General features: G+C 45.1%; 1 protein-coding gene across 1 annotated transcript in view; it reads right to left on the bottom strand.

The window, feature by feature from the left end:
* Positions 1-10,277, bottom strand: part of ARHGAP6 (Rho GTPase activating protein 6) — a 535,940-nt gene extending 525,663 nt beyond the window's left edge. The window contains exon 1 of the mRNA XM_052662938.1: positions 9,585-10,277. Within this exon, the coding sequence (XP_052518898.1) occupies positions 9,585-10,163 (579 nt within the window). The 5' untranslated portion in view covers positions 10,164-10,277. The remainder of the gene's footprint in view (positions 1-9,584) is intronic.
* Between the last annotated feature and the right edge of the window lie 4,214 nt (positions 10,278-14,491).

The raw sequence follows: 14,491 nt of genomic DNA, 5'->3' as shown, positions 1-14,491 counted from the left end.
AGAATTGCTGAGTAATACGGTCAATGTTTAATTTTTTGAGAAACTGCCAAAGTATTTTCAAAGCTGCTGCACCATTTTACATTCTCACCAGCAGTGTATGAGAGTTTCAATTTATCCACATCCTTATCAACACTTGATATTATCTTTTCTATTATAGCCATATGACTATATTGCCATATGAATTAGTATATCATTGTGGTTTTGATGTGTATTTCCCTAATAGCCAATGAAAACATCATTCTTTACTAGCTAATACAGTACCTAATTCCATTTCCACATATTCATTTCCATTTTTGCCACATTGGAACATAGTTGCAGTTATAATCTCAGTTTCTTTATCATAAGCAATGGCCCAAAGAGAATGCAGTAAAATTTAGACTAAGATACCATGCCTCAAAGGTGTGTCTCAGGATTTGAAGAATCACTGTCAGAACACAGCTTCCCTCAGCCATTGAATAGACTCTGATATGAAACACTGTCCCCTATGCAGGCTTAAAAAAATTACAATCTAGCTATGGAAAGCTGAGCTCACATTTGTGTAAATCATGAATCTGTCACGACATGTATGATAGTCAAAACATATTTCTTTGGAGGTGACATCTGGTTAAGTCATAAAGTATGATGAAGTTTTCTCAGATATGGGACGAGGCAATCAAAAGCAGAATGAGGAGAGAAAAAAATCCCTGCAGAGACCTTTACATTAAATCATAAAATCCTGAACAGCATCATGAAGCTCAAGGCCCAGCCAGACTCATGCTTCTCCATCTTCCTACTCCTCTAGGTGCTTTCAGTTGGAAATTTCTAAGTTCTTGAAGCATATTATGACCCTCTTAATTACATACCATTCTATCTTTTCCCTTCTTTTTTGTTTGGCAAAAGCCTCCTTATTTATCTACTGGTTTCAGGTGAGACATCCCAGACCTCCTTAGTACTTGTGTCAGCTTCCTATGGCTGCTGTAACAAATTATTACAAATGTCATGGCCTAAAACAACACTTATTCTCTTACAGTTCTGGAGATCAGAAGTCTCACCGGGCTAGGAGAAGGATGTTGGCAAAGCCACTGTCATTCTGTAGACTCTAGGGACAATCTGTTCCCTTGCCTTTTCCAGCTTCTAGAGGCTGCTGCATTCTTTGGGTCATGGCTACCCTCTCCATTTTCAAAGCCAGCAGTGTAGCATCTTTGAAATCAGTGTATGTGTCTGTCTGTCTGTCTCTGTATCTTTCTACATCTGTCTGTCTGTCTCTCTCTGGCTGATTCTATCCTCATATCTTCTTCTCTAACTCTGATCTTCCTGTCTCCTTCTTATAAGGATCCTTGTGATTACATTAGACTCACCCAGATAATCCAGTATCATTCCCCCATCTCAAGATACTTAATCACATCTGCAAAGTCTCTTTTGCCATATAAGGTAACATATCCATGGGTTTTAGGAATTAGGACATGGACATCCTGGGGGCGGGCATTATTGTGTCCACCACAGTCCTCCTGTCATAATGCCATCGCATTCTGAGGAAGTGCAGCAATTTATTTATTGGGAATGATTGCTTTCACAAAGGGGTAAGCATCTTGTAGGGCCATGCCTGTTTATTCCACAAACTTCCAGTGTTTAGGGCACAGCCGGCACTTGACAAACAATTTAATGACGACCTGGCTGAGTGGCTAGTTTGCTTTTGTTGGATGAAAATTCCTAGGGAAAGGGGAGGAGGTCAGCTAAGATTATAGTGTAAAAGGCTTTGAAATGACTGGCTAAGCAGTTTGGATTTCATTCTGTACACACTAAGTCCTAGCAAAGGTTTTTACTCAGGCAGTTAATGTGATTACAATTGTTTCTTTGGTATAGAAGGCCCATAAGCCAGATGGGAAGAGGGGAAAACTGAAGGCAGGGTGACCAAGCAGGAGGTCACAGAAAATGAGGACCCAAACTAGGCAGCAGCAATGAGAAGGAACAGCTGGAGAGAGATGTAAGAACTTGGATACATTCCTCTTCAAATCCTTTCAAGCATGGAGCAAATGAGAAATAAACACAACAGGATTTGATAACTTATTGGAGACGACAAGAGGGAAAAAAAACAGGGGGGAAACTGAAGACATTTCTGGCCTGGTAAAACTAAACTGGCCTTAGAATGGTGACACCAACCAAGAATAAGAAATACGGAAAGTGAAGTGTGCTCAAAGAAAAGGGGATTGATTTGTTTCACTTCAGACCAGGAGTCCAGTGGGCATCGTGAGCAGATGTCTTGCAAGAAATTGGAATAGATGTTAGATGCTCAAGTACACAGAACTATGAGTGTCCCCAAGAGGGATAATGACTGAAGTCACAAAAGTGAATGAGATCATCAAGGCAGAATGATCTGAAGGAAACACACAGGACTGTGGGGATGTGTGGGTGACAAGCACAGAAACAGAAGAGCAGGAAGAGATACTACAGACCGAGAATCAGGCAGCAGGGAGCGACCCGGGACTCCTCTGGGCATAGTGGGGAGGGGAGGGCGGGTAGTGGGGGTGGGCAGAACAGTGCTGTCACTTCTGCCCAGAAGTTCAGCCAAATGAGGTCTAAGAAAGTCATGGGATTTGGGCAACTTTGAGTAAATTGTTTCATTAAGTAATGGGGCTAGAAAAAAAGGATTGCCAGAGTTCTAGATTTTCATGGTTGCTTACTTTTTCCAGAAGTTTTGCAGTTCGTATTGAGTCAAGGAGGATTTCAGGGTGGTTCTGCCCTCAACTTGTCTGAGTTTGAACTTAACTCTTTCAATCTGTTTTTAACTAGAAAGTAAGGAGGCTGCAACTAGATGCTACCTAAGGTCCTTTCAGGTCTAAAATATGCTCTTGCCAATCGTCAAATTCCAAAATCCCGGTGAAAGTTCAGTTCAATCTCAGAAGAACTTGTCTTAATATTATCCTCTATTCAAGTTAAAAATTACCTTAGAAATGAAATGAATTCTAGCAGAGAAATAATCCAAGAGAAAGAACATGAAAAGTGAATATTTTCCCCAGTTATAAATTCTTAGGGCATTATGCTGATTTCAGACATCAGTTCAGTTCAATTCAGTCTCTCAGTCATGTCCGACTCTTTGCGACCCCATGGATTGTAGCACACCAGGCTTCTCTGTCCATCACAAACTCCCAGAGCTTCCCAGATATCACAAACTCATGCCATTAAGTCGGTGATGCCATTCAACCATCTCATCCTCTGTTGTCCCCTTCTCCTCCTGCCTTCAATCTTACCCAGCATCAGGGTCTTTTCCAATGAGTCAGTTCTTCCCATCAGGTGGCCAAAGTATCAGAGCTTCAGCTTCAGCATCAGTCCTTCCAATGAATATTCAGGACTGATTTCCTTTAGGATTGACTGGTTGGATCTCCTTGCAGTCCAAGGGATGTGTGTTCCGTGTGTGGCTCTCTTAGAAGTGCGGGGGGGTGGGGGTGGTGGTGGTCCAGATGGTAAGAGAGGCGTGCCTGTTTCCCCCCTCTTGTTGGGGGCCAGGTGCTGCCTCGTCCGTGGTTGTCCTCACCACCTGCCATGGGGAACTGACTTTTTGGCGGGGAACATGCCTCATGTCCCCTCCCCACTTGTGGGGGTTGCACGTGGGCATGGGAGCAATCATGGTGGGCTGGGGTGTGTGAAGGGGGGCCGTTGGGCTTCTCGCACACACACCCCATCCAGAGACCAACAGATTTCAGACATAATTCCTTGTAAAATGCCCTTTGTCAATATCTTGTTTGAAGCTGCCTTACTCTAATTACTTCCTCTTTCAACATGGGTGAACCTCTATTTTTAATCACAATATTCCTCTCTGCCCATGTTTTAACTTTTAATACCAGTTTTCGTCATTACATATTACAATTCAATTCTTTCTTACACATATGTTTAGATACCCCATATTTTTTCCCTATCTTCATTATCTTTTAAAATGGTATTTTTCCCAGTTCAAAGCCTTGGTTGACATATACCAGGAAAGAAGAAGAAATGACAGAGTAAAGCCAGAAATATGAGAGAAAATGGTACCAGAAAGCACAACTGAGAATTCAGTTTTTTTTTTATAAAGTAGTACATTATATAGGGTTTCTCAATCTCGGGGCTATTGAAAACTGGAGCAGGAGAATGATTTGTTGCGGCAGTCTCTCCTGTGTAGTGTAGAATGATTAGCAGCATCCCAGGTCTCTACCCATCATGCTGGTAACACATGTTCCCAGCCTCAGCACTGGCAATCAAAAATGTCAACAGGCATTGCCATGTAGTCATATATCATAAAGAAGGCTGGGTGCCAAAGAATTGATGCTTTTGAACTGTGGGGTTGGAGAAGAGTCTTGAGAGTCCCTTGGACTGTGAGGAGATCCAACCAGTCAATCCTAAAGGAAATTAACCCTGAATATTCACTGGAAGGACTGATGCTGAAGCTGAAGCTCCAATTACTTGGCCACCTGACATGAAGAGCCAACTCACTGGAAAAGACCCCGATGCTGGGAGAGATTGAGGGAGGAGGAGAAGGGGACAACAAAGGATGAGATGGTTGGATGGCATCATCGACACAATGGACATGAGTTTGAGCAAACTCTGAGAGATACTGAAGGCCAGGGAAGCCTAGTGTGCTGCAGTCCATGGGATCGTAAAGAGTCAGATATGACTGAACTGCCAGATACATCCAGGCTGCAAACCTACCCTTTGGTTGAAAACCACTGGTTTATTGAGACCAAACTATTCAACGTAGCTCAATAGTGCAAGAAAACAATTTGGTAAAGTGGAAAAGTAAGAAATATAGAAGTGCTATGTTTCTATGCCAACTCCCATTTATTTGTAGGATGCTTGGCATGGTTACCCCATGCTTATCTCCTTTGAGTATCTGTCCTCCTGCTTGTTTCATTCTATTGATGCATGCCCCCCACAAACACTAGAGTGATCTCTCTAAAACACATATTGAATCATCTTACACACCCATACTTAAAAATCACCAATTACCCCACTCTCCACCACAGGGTTTCTCAGCCTGGGCACTCTTGACATTGAGGTAACTGAGATAATTCTCTGTTGTGGGTGGTGTCCTGTGCACTGTAGAGTGTTTAGCAGCAGCCCTGGATTCTTCCCAGCTAGATGCAACTAGCACCTTCCCTCCTAGTGGGCAGAAGAATGTCCCACCAAAGATTTCTACGTCCTACTCTCTGGAACGGGTGAATATGTTAGTGTACATGGCAAGTGGGAATTAAGGCTGCAGATAGAATTAACGGTTGCTAATCAACCAACTTTAAAGCAATGAGATTACCTTGGATGATCCAGGTGAGCCCTATGTAATCGCAAGCATCCTTAAGAGTGTCTGAGGAAGAAAAAACTAGAACACAGCTGGCATTAAAGATGGGGGAATGGGGACACTGGAAAAGTAAAGGAAATGGACCCTAGAGCCTTCAGAAGGAACGTGGCCCTGCCAACACCTTGCCTTTAATCGAAGGGGACCTATTTCAGACTTCTGACCTCTACAAGTATAAGATAAGAAATTCGTATTGCTCTAACCCATACATTTGGGGTAATTTGTTATAGCCACAAAATGAAGTTAATACACATCACCACCCCCAGTTATGACAACCAAAACTGTCTTCAGACATTGCTAAATGTCCCCTGGGAACAAAGTTGCCTCCAGGTTGAGAACTACTGTTCTTTGAAATGCAGAGTCCAAACTCCTACCCAACCTGTTGAATGCTAGTGTCGAACATACAGTGAGATATAGCCTATGCTCCAGGCACACCAACCTTCTAACTTCAAAAACATCCTTTCACTTCCCTGCAGATTTGATGCCAAAGGCTTTCTTGGAAGATGGGCAATGTGCTTTGGCCTTTCTGCCATTTTTATCCAAGCCCATAGATAGTTATTATGCCCTGGAGGAGGGCATGGCAACCCACTCCAGTATTCTGACCTGAAGAATCTCCATGGACAGAGGTGCCTGGTGGGCTACAGTCCACTGGATCACAGAGACGACTGAGCAACTAAGCACAGCACTGCATGCCTCCAAGTATGTGTCTCACTTCTGGTTTCATTAGGTTGTTATACTAAAAACCATGTGGTTGCTACATATATTAAACTTCAGATAACTTAACCTCCTCCTCCAAACAAACTATTGCACTTCAGCTCTTCTAAGTCCTCTTTGATGGAAACTCTGGCATCACCAGCACCCCTGTGCCTTTGCAGGTCCATTCCTTTCTGTTTCATCAAGGAATCCCTTCTTCTTCTGATAAATGGCAATCACCCTTGAAGAACAAGTTCAAGTGTTTTCTGCACAGTGAAGTTTTCTAAGACTCCCCAAAGCACTGTGAATCACATTCCCCAGTCCCTCACTGTGCTGACCCTTCTGCACTGCAGCTATTGGTTGAGTCATCCATGCTCCTCCTTAGACTGTAAGCTCTTTAATGGGTGAAGCCATAATTTAGCCTCTCTTCATTCCTGGTACATAGAGAAATGCTTGTGCTCAAGAAGTTCTTGTGGTGTGAATGAAGAAAAAAGAATTCATGGATAAAGGCTGGCAAACTCTATGTCAGCTCAGCTCTGATCCAAAATAATTAGAACCCCAGGGTTAGAATGAGACCTTACTCCCCTGTTTGTGATCAGAGTAAAGGACAGAACCTGGCTGCTAAGAACAAAGCTGAGAAATGTGCACCAACTGTATCACCATGTACATTTATCCCTTTCTCTTCTCCCATTTTCAACTCAATAGATATTCTACCCAGCATGTCCATGATTCAGATTTTGTTAGAGTAATCCTAAAACACATAGTAAGGAAATAATGAGTTGTAGCTGACTTTGTCTAACACCTCATTTTAAGCCATAAAATTGCCATTTGTGAGTTCTGAATGAGCAGAAGGCATAGAGCTACAGGCATTTAGGAGAGTTTGGCGAGCAGGAGCCATTGTTTGAACAATTTAGTTTAAAACCAGAGAATCTGTTTGAAGAACTAAATAGAGATGGATGTGATCCATTGCTGGCTACATCTGAATGAAGGTGAATTCTCATGTTTGCCCATGGATTCAATGGAAGAGAAACTGAAAGTTGAATAAACTATAAGAGATCCATGGAATCTGTAGGCAAGACTCAAGAGGGATCTACATGGTTTTGGAATCGGAAGAAGACCCCAAAAGGAAACTTTCTGACAGCTGAAAGCACTTCTGTGGGCAGTCAAGATGGCCATCCTGTGGGCTACATTCAACTCACTGGTGTTGGAATTCTCAACTGGAGCAATTTTGACCCCCAGAAGACATTCAGCAGTGTCTGCAGACATTTTTCACTGTCATACTGGTGGGGAAGGGTGCTATTGGCATCTAGTGGGTAGAGGCCCAGGATGCTGCTGAACATCCTACAATGCACAGGACAGTGTCCAGAGCAAAGAGTCACTCAGCCACAGCTGTCAATAGTACAGAGGCAGAGAAACCCCAAGCCAGAGCGACCAGGAGAAGCATAAGAACCAAGTCTGTACGATCCAAATCTCCTTTCCAGGGCCCATGAGTAACCTTGCAAGGTGCTCACATGCCGGACTTTTGACATCATTAGTAAAGATTCTCTTTTAGGACAAAGGACCCAGCTTGCTTACAAGTGAGAAGGACAAGCAGTGCTCAATAGGATGAACTTCCTTGGTTTCTGAGAGGGTTCCAAGGCATTAAACCTTTGAAAGGTAATCCAGGCCATTAAGTTCCAGACCCTGGGGTTAAGTTAGGATATCTGGGACTCAAACAAAATCAGCCTTGGACTTTCATGCCAGGATTCTAAGCAATCATTCCACATTTGCCTCAAGACTAAAGGGATTACATACACACACACATGAATATTTTATGAAAAAAAATTGTTCTTTTGTTAGATGGCTATGTACTTAGTTTTAACCACTATAAAAGAGATGAAAGTCATGGTAGGTGAGCCTGAAGACTGCCTGTACACTGCATAGAACAGTTTCAAGCCACCCAGTATTGCTGAAGTTCAGATATTTGTCCATTGATGATGAGATTTTAATGGATAAGAAGAAAATTTCTGTTGTGATCATCCACAGTAGATTGCCTTTTGATCATAATAGTGACAAACAGCATCTGCATACTATATTCCAAGTACATACAGTTGCAAAGAAAAGCAGAGACATTCTTAATGATGCAGTTGGTTTAAACGTGAATGTCAGTGACTACCCAATCCAAGAACTTGGCTTGCTTTTTGCATTTCTTTCTCTTTCAACTCCTACAGGCTAATCTGCTAGTGTGTGCTTCTGATATACAGTAGGAATCCAGGCTCCTCTAAAGACCAACAGAAATTCAGCATTTAGATTCTTGACCCTCTTTCTAATGCTGAGTTCTCTGGTTTGGAGAGAATCTCTCCCTCTCCTATCTGACTTTTCTCTCTACTGTCTACCTTCCTCATGAAAATGGGCAGGACAGTCAACAGTGTTTGTTAGTATTTGTAATCCATGCTCCCCACCCAACACCAGCAGTTATTTTTGACACAGTAACTAATATTTTACTAACAAATGATGCAAATATTTCTGCTAAATATCGATTTTTCTAAGGAGGTCTGATAAAAGCCAAAATTTCATAGTTAGTTGTCTCATGTTAAGACAGCAAGGTATATACTATTGGACACTACTTTCCAACTGTTTTTCTTGGTTGTGTTTTCTTCCTTTAGTCTAAATCTCCAGCAATTACATGGTGTTGCACTCCATTTCTGTAATTCTAACTGTACTTTAAAATATTTAATTACAATGGATGGAATCTCCCCTTATGGAAACAGACCCAAGGCAAATCTATAGAGTTTGTGAACTGAACAAGAGTTGTTCATTTTTAAAACAACTAGTATTTACTCTCTAAAAGCATGCAGCTTTCCAAGTACACATCAACCACAGTTTCCTATTACTTCTGTTCTCCATTCTTTTTAACCAGCAAACATTTTTAAAGGTACCAGTAGCTCCCTCTGAGTCCCTTATTTGCTAATGATTCTTGAGTCATGTAGCTAGTGAAATAAGTACAAGTTGCCCTTAGTGGAACTGGGGCATATTTCCATGATCTTTGATAGCCTTAAGCGGAGATTTTTTTTTTCTCTCCAGGATTAAACTAGTGCTTAATACCATAGATCTCTGATATTAAACTTTTATGGAGAAGAAAAAATCAAAACTAGAGAATTCTAGTAGTAGCTACAACCCCAAACACACAGACCTACACACACATACCGACACCACCTTCAAATTCTCTGTAAAATAACCACATGGCAGAAATAGTTCAAAAAATGATTTCCTCCAATCCTGACAAACAGCTTAGAACTAGACCATTTGGAGTTCCAAAAAATATCAATATTGGCTGAAGGGATAAGTGACCCTTTGAAATCACCTGCCACACAGAAAGCATCTCTTCCTCAGCTCCTACCACTGCTCCGTGCGGAGCCAAGGAGTCCTAACAAACACATGCGGGTGGCCACTAGGGACGTCCCATTTCCAGACACCATTTCACCAGCCACAGAGGAACAGCCACACCAGGAAAGCCCCTTAGAGGTGCTCTGGCTGTGTAAACGAGAAGTAATTAAAGAACTGCCCAGGTGGCCAGCCTTGGGCCACGAGGAAACGCGGCACCGGACCCTACCTCGGACTTCCACACGACATAGGGTTGGCCGTGGCTGTCGGGTGGGGACTGGAACTTTCTCTGCTGGAGCCACCTTCTGGGAGAAGCGAAGATGCCGTTGGGGCCTCCCCCGGAAGAGCAAAGGATGGCGCTGCGACCACTGCCTGGCCCGGCTAGGACCGAAGGCAGGTCCCACACCATGCTCTTCTTGAGTCCACCGCGACCCAGCGGGACCTCATAGTCAAAGTGGAAGCTGCCAGACGGCGACTTCTCCTGCGGGGTGCTGGGTGTGGAGAAGGACGAGCAGAGGGGTCTAGGGGGTGGGAGGCGGTTGGCCCGAGGAGGTGGGCCCCGGGGAGAGAACGCCGAGCGAGGGCTAAGACCCTCAGCCAGGGACAGCGGGGAGCAGAGGCGGCCCCCGCCGGTCCCCCGCGAGCCGCCCTCTGCGCCCGCCTCGCCCCCGTAGCCGCCGATCAGAGCCGGGTCCAGGCTGCGGGTCTGGCGCAGCTTCCTCTTGGAGAAGCCCTTGGCAGAAGCCGCGCTGCCCGAGGCCGGCGAGGAGCAGGAGAAGACACTGTGGAGCAGGCTCTGCGCGGACATCTCGGCGGGCTGTGCCTGAGGGCCACCCTCTTCCAGCTCTCGGAACTGCTAGCGATTTGGGGACCAGGAAGCAAGGGGGCTCAGGCGAGGCTGCCAGGCGGCGTCGGCCCGAGGCTCACCGAGGGCGGTAGAGGGCAGTTCCCAGCTCACGCGCCACCAGCGCGCTCCAAATGCCCCGGTGGGGGCAGAAGCAGGAGATCCATCACCAGCCTTCTAGGAAAAGGGGTGGGGAGGGAGGACTCCTTCGGTGGCAAGAACCTTCCCGCAGAGCCTAAGTCCTGAAGAGGGTAAGGAAGAAGAGGAAGGTCAGGCGCTCGCTGGGTTCCCAGCTCCGGCGGCCAGCGCCACTCCCCCTTCCCAGCTGAGGCAGGAGATGCCGCGCTCGAGCTCTCTGGCTCTGGACAGCCTCGAAGTCTCCAGCAAGCTCCTCCTCGCGCCCTAAGGACGGTCCTGAGGGCTGAGGAGGAGGCCTCCTGGGCGTGCGCCCAGGGCGCGTCCCTCGCTCTCCGCTCGCTGTGAGAGGGACTTCCTCCCGCGCTGGAGCTGGGCACCCGATCTGCGCCCCAGGGCACCCTCGCCGTATCCGGGCCCCTGAAGCTACGCGTCTCGCCACCACTTGGCTGCTGCGCCCACTCCTCTGACTGGCTAGGCGCAAGAGTGTCTCCAAGCTCCAGGCTCCCCTGAGGTGCTAGTTTCTCGCTACAAAGAGGGGACACGGAGCGCGCAGCGCCCAGGGCCTTCCAACGGCTGAGTGGCTACGGTGGGAGAGAATTCCTGGCTGCGCTCAGGGAGCTAAGGGAAGAACCCCAGTGTCGGATGTCCATGACCCGCCGGAGAGGGACTCTTAATATTCTCAACCCAGCCTTGGGCCCAGGGCTGGCTCGGGGATGTCCCCGCACACTCGCTCTAGAGGCAGCGCAAAGAGGGCGGCCCGGACCGGTAGGGTGGGAGAGAAGCCAGGTCTGGAGCTGGGGCGGAGCCAGAAGTAGGAGAAAGCAGAAGGTGGAGTTTTCCAGGCGCCAAACCTGGGAGCTGCGCAGAGAGAGGAGCGCTGCTCACCACTGATACCGGGTCTCCTGGGGAGAAAGCCCTGAGGACGGAAGTGCGGACCTTCTCCCCGGTCTCCCCTCCCCCAGATCGAAGGGGGCGCCAGCTCCACTCACGTTTCTGGAAGGAAAGGAAGTGTCAGATTGCACCCCACCCACTGGTGTCAGATGGGCAGCCCAAGGCGGCTGCTCTGAAGTTGGAGTTAAATCTCCTGCCTTCCCCCCCCCCCGCCCCCCGCCCTGCCCCAGCCTTGCTGTTTTTGTTTTTAAAAAGGAAGGATAGAGATTCAGTTCAAATGCAGTGGCTGCCGATGAATGGGCTGGAGATGGGGACCTACCAAGAAAACTGGGGGTAGCGAGGGGTCCTCGCCGTGTAAGGGTCGCGCAGTAACTGTACTCGAGGAGGAGGGGTTAGTGGGGCCGAGAAGGCGGCAGGCGCCCCGCGCAGCTTCAGCCCACAGGCTGCGGGGATTGGCGCTTAGAAAGCGAGCAGTCTCCGAGAGAGTTCGGTTGTGGGACGCCTCTGGGTGCAGAGCGCTGCGGCCACATTCCTGGGAAGCTGGAAAACGCTGGAGATGTCCATGTTCCCTGTTGAAAACAAGTCTGGGAGCACCTTAGAATATAAAGTTCAAAGTCTCGCCTGCTTCTACGAGGCTTCTATGTTTCTTACCTAACATGTTTTGTAACGCATCTCACAATCATCTCAGCAGGGGAACAGAGAAAACGTTGGAAATGCCTGAGTACTTTAACTGTGTTCTTGTGCCTTCTTTTACCCCTTCTGGATGAAGAGGATTTTAGGCAAATGGGAAGGTGGCTTTCCTTTACCGTTACTTTTCATTAAAGAACAGAAGTTTACTATGAACTTATAAATGCAAGTGTTTGACACAAACAGTCGCCTTCTGTTGTGTATCATATCAGAATTGTCCGACATGGATTTTGGAAAGCTTGTTTTATGCCCAGTAAAATTTTCAGGGGAAAATTTAATGTCTTTCTTGTCTTAAAAAATGTGTTAAACAGTCTTAGGTATTTGACTGTCTAGTAAGGGTCACGTCATGAAATCTAATTAACAGAAGAATTCAACACTTCCACAAAGGGCTTCATTCCGACCCCAGGATCTCTGATGTACCCACTTTTGTAAATGCAGCGGGACTCACTGTGCTCAGGGAGTTCCCTCCTGTAGCATTATGATCCATCTGCCACCACAAGACAAAGTGAGAAACTAATTTCCTATCACCCTCCCTGCCACCCAGGTCTTCTCACCCTGAAACATAAGCACACTTTCCAGTGGCTGTTGATTAGGTGTGCTGTGGAGAGCCATAGCCTTTAAAATTGCTGACTTTCCTGCCTGACTACACACATCAAATTACATGTGGGGGGTTGTTGTCATTTGCTTTCTTCCCTCCTCAAACAAATCCCAGAAGACAGAAAAGACGGAGGGTCTTGCCTGACCTTTCCTTAGTTCACAATATCATGTAACTTGTCACTAGCAAAGAAAACAATGTCTGCCATTTGGATACCCATGTATGGAACTGGTTATGCTTTGTTGGATTTTGGCATTTGGAGTACGTGGTTAGCAAAGTCACACTTCACAGGATTACTTACAATTCCGGTGGTTGGGCAAATGTAATTTATAATTCATATATGTTAAATATTTCTCTAACCACAAAAGATGACCATGGGGTTGAAAATGCAACCCTGCCACAATGATGTAGGGCTAATAAGAATACTGGCCAGGCACAAAGTCATACAGGCTTGGTCATGGATGCTGGGGAGCCAATGAGCAGAGAGACTCTTCTATTGCCACTTCAGGCTTAGAGCAGAAGCATCCAATTCATTCATCATCTTGTTTTCAACAGGTCCTGACTCCATCAACCTAGAGCTTGCCTCAGCATAAGGAAACAATGAACAAATTGTTTTAAATATCCATAAAATTAAGCCCTGGCTCCCTTTTAAAAACCTGGTGTAAGTATATGTGTTTTTAAAACACATGGGGAAAATGTAATGGCACTTCTGGAAAGAAAGATTTTATAAGATTGTTTGGATTTTTTAAGTATTTTTTTTTAAGTATTGTGATTTCCAGTCTGACTGTTATTAGTCTTATTTTGCAGTCACTGTGGTGCATGGCTTTTTCATTCATTCTCAGTTAAGGCATCCTATTTTGCTGTTGTTTGTTATATAATCCCTTTTGCTTAGACAGACCCAATTCACATTGGCCTTTCTGATTGACTGCCATTTTATGCCAGGCTTGATTAAGGAAGATCTGGGTTTCATTTACCAATTTTAAAAATGACTGGTTTTGTTATATTGATCCCCAGAATCTTTCTTACAATTCATTAGCCTGCTTCAGAAGCAATATAACTGAAAGCCTAGAAAGAAGTAGTTTTGAATACAAGCCTTGCATGCTGTAGTCCATGGGGTCCCAAAGAAAGAGACACAACTGAGCGACTGAACAACAACTTTAAAAATCAAGTCTCTGAAACTTTGCTCATTTATTAGGGCATTTAATGTTGAGAAGTAGTGTCTGTATTTGTTTTGGGTTTTGTTTTTTCCTCAGAGTTGAAGTTAATCAAAGCCTTAGGATACCTTTTATTGAAGGGCAGAACAGTGTGTTCACTATCATGTTATAATTATCCTAGAAATTCATGATAAAAAATATATCTATTCCATCTGGTCATGGCACAAGAATATTCTAATGAAAGTTCTGAACATCAAGCTATCCTCTTATCAAGGATCCTTGAAAATGTATCAGTGTTCTTTCTATTCCCTTGAGACACTGTTCTACAAACATACATCTTATTACCAAGGAATATATTCTGTTAAACCTAAATTTCCCTTTTCTTAACTTTATCCCTTGACATTTTTCTTATCTCCAGCCAAGATTCCTCTTTCCCCTTGGTGTCTAGACCCTCAAGCTATCTGTAGATTTCTATCATGCCCCTTGAGTCTGACTTTGTGGTTTGGCTACGCTATAAAGTTCATATTTTGCTTTAAAACCATCATTGTAGATGATCTCCTCTGGACACTCTCCAGTTGCTTATTTCTTTTCCGTGCTGAGGTCCAATATTCCAGGTTAGGGCATCCTATTTTACCCTTGTTTGTTATATAATCCCATTGCTTATATGGTCCCAAATCACATTGAACTTCCTGATTTACTGCCATATAATATTTCAGACTTCTATCTGATTGGCTTCCAATAAGTCTTACACAGCATCACTGATTTTTGTTTCATCCTGCCTGTGCCTCTCAAACTGACTGTGATTCCTCTGATATCATTTCTACATT

This window comes from Budorcas taxicolor, chromosome X, assembly GCF_023091745.1.
Source record: "Budorcas taxicolor isolate Tak-1 chromosome X, Takin1.1, whole genome shotgun sequence".
NCBI lineage: Eukaryota > Metazoa > Chordata > Mammalia > Artiodactyla > Bovidae > Budorcas > Budorcas taxicolor.
Note: the sequence above shows the minus strand (reverse complement) of the source record. Positions and strands in the feature narration are given on the sequence as shown.